Consider the following 16,344-nt stretch of genomic DNA (forward strand, 5'->3'; position numbering starts at 1 on the left):
GGGGGGTGTACAGGGACAATGATGGCATGCTTGGACTTGTAGTTCCTTAGCTGATAAATATGTGTGGGGGTGGGGGGTACAGTTCTAGCGGATGTTTATATAATATGGGGGGGGGGGGCGAAAAAAATGTTCTGCCCCGGGCGCCCATAACTCTGGTTACGCCACTGTATCTGCCCAAAAACGTGGCAATTTAACAATGAGACTTACTAGTTAAAATATATCATTCTACTTTGTGTGATTTTTTTTTTCTTACCATGAATTAACCTCATAATCTAAACAAAAAAAGACATGCTGTGCCCTTGCAAAAGAGCACCAACAGGCAATGAGCATGAAATATTGCATTGCCCATTGTTTTACGACCTCCCTGTGACTACACTATAGGCCCTGAATCACATTTATATTTGACTTCACCTCAATTTTGTTTCAGGAGACCCAGTAGAATGTTCAAATCAACCAGGAAAGGTTATATGATCATTTTGTGTTGTACAGTTATCGTGGGGTTTAGCTACATCGCTCATCTAAACTTAAGTCAGGTAGGTTCTTTGCTGTAGACCTCACTGTTAAATTGTGTCTGTGGGAAAGGCTAAGTGTGTAACAGTAGAAATGTTGACCATTTTCCATCAGCTTTTGAAATTTCACATTTTCAATGTAAAAAATGAAGTGGCACCTGCCTGTCAACACATTGGGTACATTGAGACAGCAACGGAACCCCAAACCATCGATCAGCAAGTAACCAAGATAATGACTCTAATAAATTGTACAATTCCCCAAAAGGATACCGTGTATTTCAATGAAACCACCAGCGCACGCAATAGCACAGCGACAATATTAAATTATAAGCCTAAATACTGTGTTGGAGACAGCTTGATTGTTCAGGTTGAGATGTTCAATTATTTGGGGAAAGGGAAGACGTATGGAGGAGACTTCTTACAAGCCCGGATCTTTTCACCAAAGCTTCAAGCTGGGGCTTCTGGAAGAATTGAGGACTTCAACAACGGAACTTATAATATCTATTTTACATTATTTTGGAATGGAGAAGTACAAATATCCATTCTCCTAATGCACCCCAGTGAAGGGGTAGCTCTTTTGTGGAAAGGGAGGAATATGGGATCCAGTTTGATCAGATACACAGGAAAGTTCCTTAATAAAAGACAGGAAGTTCATACGGAATGTGGCTTGCACTTGAATTCCCAACAGGAAAAATGTAAATATACAGACAGGAAATATAGAGAAGTTTTCTACTGCACCAAGTTACCAGGAGTACCTTGTGAGGCTTTCATATCATTAAAAAGTGGGAACTCACCGTATACATCCCTCACTAACATCAACAAGACTCTCTTTTCCAAGTAAGTACTTCCTATGTTTACTATTTATTACTAGTATAGTTTGGATTTTAGTTGATAAAGTACCAAATCTGTTTATAGGCATGTTTGAAAAGAGAATCATTCATTAAAAGAAGAATTATATTTCAGACTATTTTAGGTAACCCTGTTGCACAGTTGGGCTATTCAAACTGACCATATGGTAAAAAGTGCATAAGTATTATTATTATTATTACATAGTATTTATATAGCGCCAACATTTTGCACAGCGCTTTACAATATCAGGAAGACATTACAATCACAATACAATTGAAAACAAGATGGTAAGGAGGGCCCTGCCCCTGGGGGCTTACAATCTAAAAGGGGAGGGGGAAGTGATACATGAGGAGGTAGCTGTGTGGGGATGAATTGTTTGAGAGTAGGGGTTTACCTAAAGGGAACCTGTGACCAGGCTATTGGAATTCAATTATTTATTTAGTCCTACCAAGAGGTGAATGTGTTGTTTTAAAACAAGAAACAAGCCATCACTAACCTTTGTAGCTGCAGGCACTGGGGAGCAATATATCTTCTAAGTTCAGAACAGAATTAATAATGACTTTTCAATACGTATCTCTCAACAACTCAGTCCTCCCTGCTCCCCTTTCCAGTGCACCTGCTCTGCAATGCATTTACATTAGAGATTAGAAAGCCGGAATGCTGCTTACTAACTCAGTTGATGTTGTGTATTTGGGGCACAAAAACACTTTTGTATGTCAATCTCCACATTTAGGGAGGTCTATGGAGGAGTATAAACACTTGTATGTTTGTGGGGGGAGGGGGGAGGGGGTTGGGAGTGCTTCACTAATAATTACTAGTAATTAACCAATAACTAATAATATTCAATTTGAGCAAAGAATAGGCAAGTGTAGCATTCATTTAACATTCAACTGCTTACTCACTGCCAAGAGAGGGCTGAGCTGCTGAAAGAACCACTTCTTTTGTAACATTTAAGGCTGAATTGCTCTAGAGACACTGCATCTGTCTTTTTTTTAATCTAAAATGTGCATATCAAAATGACTTACAGATCCAGATCTCTGATGTTATATGCAATTCTAAAGCCCAACGGAAGTCTGGGCATTTATTACTGTGGTGCAAACAGGTTACATGTGTTTCTTTACATACTAAGTGCTGCAGCACAGGTTAAAGGGCAAGTCCACTTTCCAAGGTTGATCCAGGAAAATGGAATTATACCCTCCAATCTGCCCCCTCTCTCTGCCCCAAATACCCCCCCCCGCTATTCTTTCCTTTCGGTGAATGCTCCTTACCCTTCACCGGTAAAGGTGTACTATCCGTACCCCATACTGCCGCGTAGCGCAGTCCTGCACTCTGGATTTTGAATTTCGCTGCCCCGTACCTCGCTGGCCTGGTATGGGGGGGGGGGGACATCCCCCCCTTTCTTGCCTTGCCAGGCCTGTGCTCGGATCAAGGGTCTGGTATGAAATTTTAGGGGGGACCCCATGTTTTTCCCCCCCCCTCCATTTTTGAGGGTAGGGTTCCTCAAAATTCCTACCAGACCTGTTATGACTTTGAGGGGGAACTGAATTTTTGCCTGCAAAAAAAGGAGCGCTCACCGAAAGGTAAGTATAGCAAGGGGAGAGAGGGGGCCCAGATTGGAGGGGGTAATTCCATTTTCCCAAATTTACCTGTGAAAGTGGACTTACCCTTTAATATGCACTGCCCTTGCAGCATGCTGTGCAAGCAGGGCTGTGGACTGGAGCAGTGTGCAGGGGCAGGTGTCTGACCACTGGAGACCCAGACCATTGTGAGAGCAGCAGTCTAGCTCTCCAGTATGCTGCTAGCACAGGTATTTTGGTAGCACTTAGTATGAAGAAAAAAAAACAGCAATAAAAGGATGTTTATTGCTGTATACACATTTATTGTTTTCTGTAAATGTCTAGTTTGTTTCTATAAAAGTTTAATTTATGTCAGTCATTAAAGCCTCTCATGACACTAAAAGACCAATAACGAGACTGTAGGGTTGGAAAGGACCGAGCGTGCGTTTTAGAGCAAAGGATAAGATGTTTTATAAATGTTCTTTTGCCTTGATCTTTGTTTTAACTGCCATGTTTTTTTTATTAAAGTTAAAGGAGAACTATGAGGCGAGTGCTTTTCACTCACCTCATAGTTCTAGCCGACCTGTGACAATGAGACTGTCACAGGTCGGCTCAGTAGATCGGGAGGTGAGCGAACACATACCGGCATTCGCACACCTCTCGATCCTGTCACGGCTCTCTGCCGCTGGATTCCCCCCTCCCCGCTCCGATCCGCCAGCGCTGACTGGCGGAACGGACGGGGGAGGGGGCGGGTACAGCTGGCTCTGCCTCTAGATAGGCAGAGCCAGCTGTACTCACCACTCTGCTGCTGATGATAGCGGCTCCGACCCCCAGAGTCTGGGCACCTGCCAGGTTTAAAGATGGCCGCCGCGATTCGCAGTGGCCATCTTTAATGACTTTACAGTGACCTGCACCTGGAGTGTGCGGGTCACTGTAACCGGGACCTAGGCTCGCGTGCCACCAGAGGGGCCTCTGCGTGCCCTCTGTGGCACGCGTGCCATAGGTTCGCCACCGCTGCCCTAAGGAGAACTATGGGGAAAAGACTTAACCTCATAGTTCTCCTTTAACCTTTGCTTACACATTTTGATCATATGCCCAGTATGATGTCCTCGTGCATGTAACAAATAGAGAGGGAGAATACACCCAGTACACAGAAACCTATAAAAACCTGGAATTAAAAAAGAAAAAAGGCACTGGATCATTTGTATTATTGAATCCCGAGACTTGTATAGGAGAGGGTTCAGTTTGAGCAAACTCTTTAGAAAGTAATAGCCATAGGGGTCTATTAGACCCCTAATGTCACCTAGGGACCCTCAAAGAAGCTGATAAAGCATAGATCTGCTTCATCAGCTTCTTCTCTATTTGCTGATATTCCCACCTTCTAAAAGACCACAACATCGAAAAAATAAAGGCAAAGCGTGTCACAGTTTTAGCTCCATGTCTCAGTAAAGGCTCATCCATATACACTGTGGCTTGAGAAGGAGTTTGTACGACAGAGAAACATGTGACAAGAATTTTCAGCCCCAGATGAAAGAAGTGTCTGATGAAGCCTGGCAAATTTGGCTACTTCAGTTTAGAGAAGTCATAGAGTAAGGCTAAAAATTCTAGCCTGTCCATTGGTTTCTGTGCTGTCAGCTGCACCGTGTCATTGGTTGCTGGGATGCTGTCAGCTACATGATGTCACTGGCATCTAGGATGCTGTCGGCTGCACAGTGTCATTGGTTGCTAGGACGCTTTCAGCTGCATGGTGTCATTGGTTGCTAGGATGCTGTTGGCTGCACAGTGTCATTGGTTTCTAGGATGCTGTTGCCTGCACAGTGTCATTGCTTTCTAGGATGGGATGGGCTGCACAATGCCATTGGTTGCTAGGATGCTGTTGGCTGCACAGTGTAATTGGTTTCTCTGATGCTGTCGGCTGCACAATGTCATTGGATTCTAGGATGCAGTCGGCTGCACAGTGTCATCGGTTTCTAGGACGCTGTCGGCTGCACAGAGTTATTGGTTTCTAGGACGCTGTCGGCTACACAGTATTATCGGTTTACAGGACGCTACCGTCTGCAAAGTGTTATCGGTTTCTAAGATGCTGTCGGTTGCACAGAGTTATTGGTTTCTAGGATGCTGTTGGCTGATTGAGACTTGAGAGAAATATTTTTTCATATTTTCTGCAAGTACAGATTATACCAGCTGGCAGAAATCCATTGTGCTTATAATTTTCTGTGCACTGACTAGAGATCACAAACAATGTTATCACCGCTTCACATCTATAAACTACACACACACACACACTTGTTATGGAGATGAGGACAGAAGGAAATCTTTGTAGTCCAAATCAGGAGAGCAGCCTAGGATGACAACACTGCTCCTCCTTAGACACAGTGCAGTGAGTTAGCCTAGTCACCCCAGACAAGTTTGTTACTGGCAGGATCACCAGGTGAAAATAAAGAGGAAAAAAGCCTGAAAAAGAAAATGCAGCCAATACATCCCTTCCTGGGTTTAGATGAACCCAGGAAGCCACTGTATAAACATGCTATGAAAGCATATTAGCACCACTAAAATACTAAATGTATTTCTTGTTTTTCATTATTCTCAATTAAAGGTCCCAAATTGCCATAGAAATCCCCAAACAAGTTGGACGCATTGACGTTGTAAAATGCCCAAGTAAGTCTGCATTTTCATATTATTTTTATTGTTGATAATTAAATAGTTGGCGGCATATTTGGGTGTCATGTCTGCGCTCGGATCCACAGCGACATGAGCAGTCATTTTGGGGTTAGCTAAGTTAGTGTTCACTGTAAACACCCAATCAGGTGCAAGAGAAATGATCAAATCAGAATTTCTAACTATCTCTGTGTAAAAGTAGAACCACATGGGCATGTGCAGAGGAAAGAAGAAATTAAGAGTTTCTTGACTCTATGTCATTCAACTCCTGCAGTTCAGCACTATTCACAACACAGGCTATTCACTGCAAAGCAGTAAAATTACACAAGTGAATATGTAGTCCAAAATAGTACTACTAGAAGTACTGTAGTCTAATAGTTCAAAGTCTTTTAAGGCTGTACTATAGCCTTCCTTTTAGTCTTGTGCAGGCTCCTTTCTTGGACTAAAATTATGTATTTTGATTCTACTGCACACTGTGAGCTTCTCACAATGCTCATTGGAAGCTGCAGCAAGGCAGATAGAGCCCACCTCATTTTATCTAGTTTTTTCTTCCCCAGCCTGGTTGTCCCTGGCCCATCCCTTTCATTTTTTGGATTTCATTTTGTTCAATTATGAAAGCTCAGCATCACCCAGGGTGGTCTTTATTGCAGTCTGCGGTCCTAGTGGGCAAATTCACCTTTGCTATTTGATCTCCTGGCCATTGTCACCAGGACTGAAGTGAGTGAAAAAATTATACAGTTGCCACCAGAACAGGAGTACAAAGGAATTTCTTAAATTGGGGACACCTGTTCGGTTTATAAAGATGTCAAGTCCTCTCACTTTATGGAGATGGCCACTCATTTCTTGTTGGGGCAGGAAGTAAGGGAAACTCTAATCCATGGAGACATAGACAGCAAAAGGAATCTAACCTAGCCTTTCTCAACTAGGTTTCCTTGAGCTGTGTTCGGCTGATCTCCCATCTTATGGTGTCTGCTTAGGTTTGGGGCCAAGAACATTTGGTAGAACCAGCAGCATGGCCCCTGTTAAGCTTCCTGCCCTGGTACTGGCCCTGGCCCATGAGTGCCTTATATGGCTTTGTGTACCATGGTGATCACACCAAGGGGCTGGTTGTCAAAGTAGTTCAACTTTTTTTACTCTCTGTAAAGGTAGCATTCTGACCACCACTGTAATTCTTACAACCAGTGTAAGTGATATTCTTCCCACTGACCCCTGCTGAATTATTTTTGGGGGATTCTTGAGACCCGAAAATGATTTCAAGGGTTCCTCTATGGTTAGAAAGTAGGGAAAGGCTTTTTCTAACCTTCACTCTATCCAAAATGGAAACAAAAAACTGTACAATGTGGCATTAAAAACCGCGCATCAAACACCATAAAGCCGAGATTATCTAACCTGGCTAGCTTGTTCAGCTTATTTACAATGCGCTTATATCCATACATATACACATAGCTTGTGCAGTTTGTATAGTAACAAAGGCCCAGAGCGAGAAACAGTAAATACCTCAATGCGTTTCACAATATCCGTGCCATGGTTCCCATGGTTTCTGCACCCAGTTGACTGGGCGCATGCGCGATTGGACTGCCCGACGCTATGCCGTTGGGTGCTAAGCACAGGATGATGACATCAGGTATCGGCATGCATGCTGTGATGGTGGCTATGGCGCCATTTTCATGGCATGGCGGAGCATATATAAGGGGAAGGTTAGCTAGGTTAAGGTAGCCTATTTGGGCACCTCCATACCTACTGTGCTGCATTACTCAGGCAACTCCCCCCCCCCCCCCCTTCCAAGAGAGAGAACATCCTCCCTTGAGTTTAATAAAAATTGATTTTTCTAATGAATAAAGTTGTATGTGTACCATTAAAGACCACCAGGGTTCCAGTAAACCTGTTTTTCTTGTTTCATTTCTTAAGTAGTAAATATTCAGATTTGGTACATTCCTCTTTTTTTTTACTAAGGTAGTAAACATTATATTTTGTGCAATATACCATAAAATATGGTATTTTACCATAAAATATACCATTACATATAGAAAAGTATAGCGTGTCTCAAAGGTCACAACGCAAAAAAACAAACACAAATAAAAACGGTCATAAATGGCATAGTACGAATGTTTGAAGTTTAACAACTGTTTCTTGAGATAATAAATCTATATGTTATACAATAACAAATCCAATAAAAAGAACCAGTAACTTGATGATGAGGGTCACACGCTTCCAAGAGCTACCAGTAACAAGGAGAAGAACAGAGGGAGGAATGCCTCCATCTAAAGGTGAAGGAGACACACCTGGGAGAAGAACTGTAATGTCCAAGAGAGAAAAACATACTACTAACTGGAAACCAGATCAGCAAAATGAATAAAGGGAAAGAAAGGAAGGAAGGAAGGACAGGAGAGAAAAAGAAGAGAGAGTAAAGAGTACGGTCCATCTAGGGTTCCACCCCCAGCCCAGGGATCTACATTCGTAGAAGGTCCTAGTTCAAGACAAGGGAGCATAGGTAGTCCAACCAAGGTGACCAAACCTGAAGGAATGTTCCTTACCATCTTGTCTTGATTTGTATTGTGATTGTAATGTCTTCCCTATATTGTAAAGCGCTGCGCAAACTGTTGGCGCTATAGAAATCCTGTATAATAATATAATAAGAATACTATAAGAATTGTTCAAAACCAGTTTGATATTTAATTATAGATCAAATGTGAAATTCACAGTTATACTTGTGTACTAAAAAAAAAACAAAAGCGCTAATTGAACTTAAAAAAAAAAAAACCCCAACTTATTCTGCTGACACAATTCTTTTTCAGAAACACCTGAGAATGTGACTTCAAAATGCCAAACTGGGACCTCTCTTCCCTTCCCTAGTGGTTACTTCTTAAAAAACCAATGGCTCTCCACACATTGCAATCTTGCTTCCTTTGAGCCCTTGTTAAACATAAATAAATGTTTGGCCGGCAAAATGATATATTTGATGGGGGATTCAACAATTCGTCAATGGATAGAATTCTTCCCAAAGGTCATAAAGAGTAAGTATCCAAGTTGTGTTGGACGTTTGGAAACCTAAAAGTGTAATCCCAGGGAACATGGGAATTATATAGCGAGCTTCAGGTAACATATTGTCAAAAAGTCTACTTAATTTATCTTAGTTCTTTGCAGCTTTGACTGTGCAAGCTCTCAAGTGTGCTGCTTGGGCCGCACTGCAGCTTCTTGTCACATGGATCTCTGCCTTGCAACTTACCTTTTACTCTCTTTCTGAGACTGCAGTGGCCTGGGTTGAGAATTCCTGGCCTGCAAATGGTGTTTCTAGAGCACCAGCATGCTGGCAGCTAAAGTAGGCACACTATAACAACCAATGAGGCTGAGGGGCTGTTTGTATGCTCAACGAACTGTGAACAGCTTAGTTTGGGGCACACACACACACAATTTTAAATTTGGTACATACCTGGTTAACATCTGGCTATAATGAACAAATCCTGCTGGACGGGTAGGGACCAGTGTCCCCAGGCATTGATAGGCAAATGCAGTGTGCTTTGGACATCAGTTTGAGATCCTTTAAAATTCATTGACAGGTGCATTGACCCAGGGACCTGCGGTGAGGTCCATGGCAGATGAGGCACACACGGCCAGGTCTTTGCCCGCCCCAGGATTGATAATTGAGTTACATGTGGTGGAGGGAAGGAGGAGGGAGGGAGGAGACAGGAAGGAGCCTCCGTGTCCCTCACTTGCTCGTCACTGATGAGGCATTTAGATGGATACCGTCAGTGTTTTTTCTTTCAGTTCTAAAGCTAGGAAAAGCCTGTTGACACCAAAACCTGCTGAAATATATAAATAGGATCACACTAAACATTTTACAGATAAAAAAAAAGCATTAGATTATTGGTTTGAATCACTAAGTGCCCATTTAACTGGCTGCCCTTCTGAGTGACACCCCAATGCACTTTCTCATGCTGCATGCTAAATTCTAGGTCCAATGCGGTGTACTGGGCAGCCCAAAAAATTGGGCTGCCCTAACGCTATGCTAATTAACGCACAAACGTGAATGTGTGAATAGACCCTAAGGTACTAGTAATAATCTGACTTCAATGACACTTGTTACATATCAAATAACACTATAAAAAAAAAACTATTATGTTTCCGTATAGTGATATACAGACTATAGAGCTGTACATACTGTAAATAGCATATCTACAGCACCATCTAGTGGTGACTAAAGTTAAACCCAAAGATCTACATTCAGAAAGTGCTAAGGAGATAGTTATCCTAATCCCTATTCATAATATAACCCTGATATACAAATAAATAGATAATAAATATTATTATAATCAAAGAACATCTTTTTAATAAGTAATACTGTTTATAAATAAATACTGCCTGTGGAAGTCTAGTAACTTTTGTTAGACAACAATCTTTTTCTCCAGTCACCTCCGCTTATTACCCTCTGCACTGCAATACAGTCAAAAAATGGGCAGCTGCTCAAATCAATTTTTAACTGGCAAAAAGGAGATGCATGTGGGTAGAGAAATACACTGAACTATAGGGCTGCAACTAATGATTATTTTCATAATTGATTTCTTGACCGGCTTTTTTTTTCGATTAATCAGATAAAAAAATAAAAATAAATACCATCTTTTATTTAAAATAAAATACACAGATTTTTGGCTAACAGAGTGTTTGTTCCATACTTCAGCAAATACATGTAGAGCCACAATGCAGAATCAAGGTACCTGTGCAAAGTTAAATCACCTAGGGACATACACTATGTTGCCAAAAGTATTGGGACGCCTGCCTTTACATACACATGAACTTTAATGGCATCCCAGTCTTAGTCCGTAGGGTTCAATATTGAGTTGGCCCACCCTTTGCATCCATAACAGCTTCATCTCTTCTAGGAATGCGTCCACAAGGTTTAGGAGTGTGTCTATGGGGATGTTTGACCATTCTTCCAGAAGCGCATTTTTGAGTTCAGGTACTGATGTTGGACGAGAAGGCCGGGCTCGTAGTCTCCACTCTAATTCATCCCAAAGGTGTTCTATCGGGTTGAGGTCAGGACTCTGTGCAGGCCAGTCAAGTTCCTCCATGTTGGAACAGGAAGGGGCCATCCCCAAACTGTTCCCACAAAGTTGGGAGCATGAAATTGTCCAAAATGTCTTGGTATGCTGATGCCTTAACAGTTCCTTTCACTGGATTTAAGGGGCCAATCCCAACCCCTGAAAAACAACCGCATCCCATAATCCCCCTTCCACCAAACTTTACACTTGGCACAATGCAGTCAGGCAAGTACCGTTCTCCTGGCAACTGCCAAACCCAGACATGTCCATCGGATTGCCAGACAGAGAAGCGTGATTCATCACTCCAGAGAACACGTCTCCACTTCTCTAGAGTCCAGTGGCGGCGTGCCACTTTGCATTGTACTGACGCTTTGCATTGTACTTGGTGATGTAAGGCTTGGATGCAGCTGCTCGGCCTTGGAAACCCATTCCATGAAGCTCCCTATGTACTGGTGTGCCAATCTGAAGGCCACACAAAGTTTGGAGGTCTGTAGCTATTGACTCTGCAGACAGTTGGCGACTTCTGCTCGCTGTGCGCTTCAGCATGCGCTGACCCTGCTGTGTCATTTTACATGGCCTATCACTTTGTGGCTGAGTTGCTGTTGTTCCCAGTTGCTTCCACTTTGTTATAATACCACTAACAGGTGACCGTGGAATATTTAGTAGCAAGGAAATTTCACGGATGGACTTATTGCACATGTGGCAACCTATCACGGTACCACGCTTGAATTTACTGAGCTCCTGAGAGCGACCCATTCTTTCACAAATGTTGGTAGAAGCATCTGCATGCCTAGGTGCTTGATTATATACACCTGTGGCCATGGAGGTGATTGCGACACCTGAATCCAATGATTTGGAGGGGTGTCCCAATACTTTTGGCAATATAGTGTAAATAAAGAAATTAATACATTGAGAACAGGCGTAGCTGGAAGTAGCCCCATCCTCTTTAGGTATAATATACCAATGTGTATCTTCATAGTACCCTTTTACTACCCAATAAACTGAAGAAGCAATCATTCCCCCTTCGTCTTTAACAAAAATGTTTGGAAACGCTTGAAGTAGGGCTGCACCGATACCATTTTATCTAGACGGAGTATGAATACCGATACTTTTCCTCAGGCGCTCGCCGATACCAATCACCAATACCTTTTATTAGTGTCATGTGACAGTTTTTCTAAAACAATATATACTAATGATTTCAGGACAGTGGTGGAGCACCAGGGCCCTGTCGCAGCTGTGACCGCTGCGATCCTAGTAGTTCGAAGTTCAGTAGAGATAAGTAGAGATAGAGAATATGTTAAAAACAGAGTAATAAAAATTATGTTTTTTAAAATGCATAACAATTTGCTTTCTGATCTTTTTCTTTCACAGATCTGAAATTTTTTGATAACCACAGAGCTGGTTGGCACAAGACCTATTTGGCATTCGACTTACAGAACAATATATACATTCAGTGGAAGAAGCATGGACATCCATTTGTAACTCAGAGCTTCTTCAACGTCAAAGATCACTCCTACATCCCCAATGAACTGGACCGGCTTCCTGGTGGCCCCAACACAATTGTTGTGTTAGCTGTAGGACAGCACTTCCGGTGCTTTCCTTTTCCCCTGTTCATCAAAAGACTCCTCAGTATACGAAGGGCCATCGAGAGCCTGTTTTTACGAAGTCCAGATACAAAAGTTATCATAAAGTCTGAGAACACTAGGGAGATTAACACTGATGTAGAGAGATTCAGTGACTTTCATGGTTATATTCAGTACCTCTTAGTAAAGGACATCTTCAATGGACTTAATGTTGGGGTGATAGATGCTTGGGACATGTCCACAGCATTTGGCTCCAGAAATGTCCACCCGCCAGAACCTGTTGTTAAGAGTCAGGTCAACTTGTTCTTGTCTTATTTGTTAAATCTTTTTTTTTTTTTATATATATATGTTCACATTTGTTAAACTTTTAATATAAAATATTATTGTATTTAAAGTAGTATTCAACTCTCATTTGTAGTAGTCAACTCTCATTTGTAGTATTCAACTCTCATTTGTAGTATACAACTCTCATTTGTAGTATACAACTCTCATTTTTTTTAGTAATGAATCCAGATCTAACAAATATATTGTACATTGCCCAGCAAAATATTTCTTTACATTTTCCCTAAGCACATACAGCCATCATGTTTCCAAACAGCTGGCTCCAACTCTCTCAGCTCTTGCTTCCCTGCTCTTCCTGTCCAGTACAAAATCACAAGGGAGGGTGCAGACTCCAGCAGCTGTCCATCTAGAAGCTTGGAGAAGGGATCAGGGACAAGAGAGGGGAGCAAGGAGCAGGGACGTGGCTTGCTTTGCTGTGCCTTTGTATTTGTGGAGACACACATAACTATCTAGCACACATATGGGTGGCTCCATAGGACCCTCTAAAGGGAAAAGAGTCACCCTAAAATAGGATATCAGGGCCAGTGCTCAGGGGAACAGCTGATTCTACAGGAAGCTAACACTTTTAAACATCAGGGAGCAGAATTAATTGTAAGGGATTTAATTAGTATTTGAAATCGCTGAAAAACCTTTTGACTTTAATATCACTTTAAAGCTAAACTCAAGGCAAACGGTAAAAGACCGAGTGATGTAAATATATGGTTGATTTTATCTGATTTAAGATTTCTGTTTTGGTCAGACCATTCCTGATTTACAAAGCCCCATGAGGCAGCAGAGCTTCATTAGTGCACATATTGCACGTATTACAGTTCGGTCACATCCCCGCCCCAGCCTGTGATTGGACAGTGAATGGGCAGCATTGGACAGGATAAGCTTATACAGTACTTCTGCTGCCTTCTTTCTCTCGTTCACTGTCAGTACATCTGCATATAGCACACCCGATGGGCTCTTATTGCTGCCCTTACCCAGGGCCGGCCTTAGGCCTTTAGGCGCCCTGTGCGAGAAAGCTTTACAGCGCCCCTCAGTGGCCACACCCTTTAGTGGCCACGCCAACCTCTCCCAGTTTGAAATCTATTGTGTGGATTACATTAGGCTGCTATTCTAGCATACTAGCTGCATTTTAAAAATACTAATGATTTTTTCAGGGATATATTGGATACATAACTACAATACATAACTACAATAACTGGTATTTTTTATCTACCTCGAGTTCATAAAACTATGATATGGGTTTCAAATAAATTCTCTGTATTATTTATTGGCGCACTGTTCAATGTTGCACTTTGATGAAAGTATGGGTTCGACCTAAATCAAATCCTTCGTGGCTATGTATATATGTTTCTTATTTATTGATTTATTATGTAAAAGTCAAATTATGCAAATACATTCTTCATATTTACTTATTGTAGCCACCAGATGGTGAGCCCAAAGCAGAATATAGAAGATGGCTTATTAAGGCTTATAAACAAAATACTGTTGTGCAATATAGCTGAACTGCTGGAGAAATTGGATTTCATAGACAGCTGAAAGATTTACACAGGATAGATACACCTCTCCTAGCTGAGTGCAGTCAGATGGACCTGTCAATCTTAGGCTGCCCATTCATTGATTGAATTTCAGCTGTTTCTTGCTGGATCCCCCAAATGCGATCTGTAGGTGGTGCTGCCAGTTATCATTGTGTGTTATCAATTATCATTGTGCTCACCAAGGAGCTTGTATCAATCAAGGAGCTTGTATGCTCCTTGATCCTCTTGTAAAGTGCTGTGTAAATGATCAGTGCTACATAAATACCTGTAATAATGATAATTAGAGGGCATCAGGCAGCTGTAAAAAGAAATCGTGGACGGGTATGTGACACTCTAGGCAATGAAGGCCAGGCTAAAGCCACTGTATTATATGGGAGGGGTTGCAGTGTAAAAAACTTGGAGAAAGTGGGACTCAGACCACTAGGGGTGGTTATAGTATACATTTTTTTGCACCCAAACATGTCAGCTGATGCCCGTTGAACTGTCCAGCCACTGTACAATATTTGTGGCTATTGTCTCTCAAATAATACCCACTGATGATTATTTCAAGAAGAAAACCTGCCACGTTTTTCATTCTTATATTGTGGCCTAACCAAGCTGCTTGCATACTGTCCAGCCAGTGAACTACAGTATATGTGTGACTGTTATCTCTCAGATAATACAAATTCATTTTTATTACAAGATTAAACCTGCCTTGTCTCTTTCAATTTACGCGTTTGCTTACTATCCTGCTGCTAGTTAATTTCTACCAAACACATATTTGAAGTCTATTTTGAATTTTTTGTGAATAATTTGGGATTCAAAGATGGGAGGGAGTTCGGAAAATGCAGCTGAGGCTTTGGTTTTGAAGTATTTTTGTGCATTCTGGTGTGCTACTGGACAATTTCTACAAAGTGGAGGGTATTAGCTTCATTGTTTTAAAGGGTAATTCCACTTTCCCAGATGATTTTGACCCACTCTCCCCCCCCCTCCTTTCTGCAGACACTCCTTCCCCTTCGCCAGTTCAGGCATAGTATCCGTACCCTGTATGGGCCATGTAGCTTAGGCCTGCTCTCTGTATTTTAAGTAAAAAGCATTTTGTTCAACATTAAATTAAATTTGATTAGTTACACATCCAAAATATGTCATGGCAGAATATGGTGTCACTGATGCTATCCATAAAAATATATGGGGCTCTACTGAGCAGGCATGGTTAAACAATCCCCAGAGGATGCAGGCATCATATTGTAGGTAAGTATACATCTACAAAGGGGGAAGGTGGGATCTGTAAGGTCGGGGGGTTGTGGCGGCAAAAAGAATAAGTGCACATTGTCTGAAAGTGCACTTATTCTATCCCGTTCACACCAAATTCGGAAGGTAATCTTAACTCAATAGATGGTCTGTTGACTTCCGATTGTACCTTTCGATTTGCTTCCGATCCCTTGCATTGTGATCCATTTTTTAACGGATACTAACGCAAGGGCCCCGAAAAATGAATGGGTGTGAATGGGGCTAGTTCATGTAATTGCGTTGCATGTTCTACTTTTTTTAGCACAGCGTAAGGCAATGCAACACAACGCAACAGAGCGGTATGAACTGATCCCATTCACACCCATTCATTTTTGGGATACCGTCTGTTGGAATCCGTTGAAAAATGGATTGCAGTGGATCTGGCGTGAATGGGGCCTAAGGCCATCGCCTGGAGGCACAGGTCCCAGCTGCTCTGATTAAAGTGTCAGAACAGGGGTTTATCCATTTGTGATTGTGAATATTGATAACATGATAACATGATTAATCTGCTGCAGGTGTTTCTTATCTATTTACATACTAGTTTCCTTTAAGTTTCTCTTTGTTTTGGTCATATTAAGTGCCTTATGCTAAGTGATCTCTATGGCAAATTTAGGGCCCATCCACACTGGGGTGATATGTTAATTACATAGTTCTGTGTGACCAATGCGTCATAGCGCACAATTCACCTACCATGCGTTAACAGTGCAGGACGTGCATTGTGTTGCAATAGATTTGAATGGCACCCCAAATGCACCTACTGCCTGCAATGCTATCGATCACACCGCAATGCGCGGTACTGAGAAACCATGAGTTGTATTGTGATTTTAAAAAGTAGTGCATGCACTACTTTTGTAATAACACTGCACTGCAACACATTGGAAGCATTGTGGGCAGGAGATGAGTTTGGGGTGCCATTGAAATGCAACGGCACTCACCTCTGACACTGTTAGCTCAGGGTAGGTGCATTGTGTAGTAAGATGCGTTCATCACATGGAACCGGTGTGAATGGGCCCTTT

The 16,344-nt window shown here is 42.0% G+C and overlaps 1 protein-coding gene across 1 annotated transcript; it reads left to right on the forward strand.

The window, feature by feature from the left end:
• The first annotated feature begins 603 nt into the window (after nt 1–603).
• On the forward strand, nt 604–14,060 carry LOC108801044 (NXPE family member 1-like). Its single transcript, XM_018573009.1, has 5 exons — nt 604–1,346; nt 5,511–5,572; nt 8,368–8,586; nt 11,980–12,508; nt 13,943–14,060. The coding sequence occupies exons 1-5, from the start codon at nt 604–606 to the stop codon at nt 14,058–14,060; spliced, it is 1,671 nt and encodes a 556-aa protein (XP_018428511.1).
• The last annotated feature ends 2,284 nt before the right edge of the window (nt 14,061–16,344 follow it).

This window comes from Nanorana parkeri, unplaced genomic scaffold, assembly GCF_000935625.1.
Source record: "Nanorana parkeri isolate BGI_ZX_2015 unplaced genomic scaffold, ASM93562v1 scaffold2205, whole genome shotgun sequence".
Taxonomy (NCBI): domain Eukaryota; kingdom Metazoa; phylum Chordata; class Amphibia; order Anura; family Dicroglossidae; genus Nanorana; species Nanorana parkeri.

What these genes read in the sequence shown, in the direction of transcription:
- LOC108801044 (XM_018573009.1), top strand. Translation starts at nt 604, where the DNA reads ATGTTGACCATTTTCCATCAGCTTTTGAAATTTCACATTTTCAATGTA. An exon ending in TGACGTTGTAAAATGCCCAA is followed by an intron (nt 5,573 to 8,367) that starts GTAAGTCTGCAT and finishes ATTCTTTTTCAG; the next exon opens with AAACACCTGAGAATGTGACT. An exon ending in AACTTGTTCTTGTCTTATTT is followed by an intron (nt 12,509 to 13,942) that starts GTTAAATCTTTT and finishes TACTTATTGTAG; the next exon opens with CCACCAGATGGTGAGCCCAA.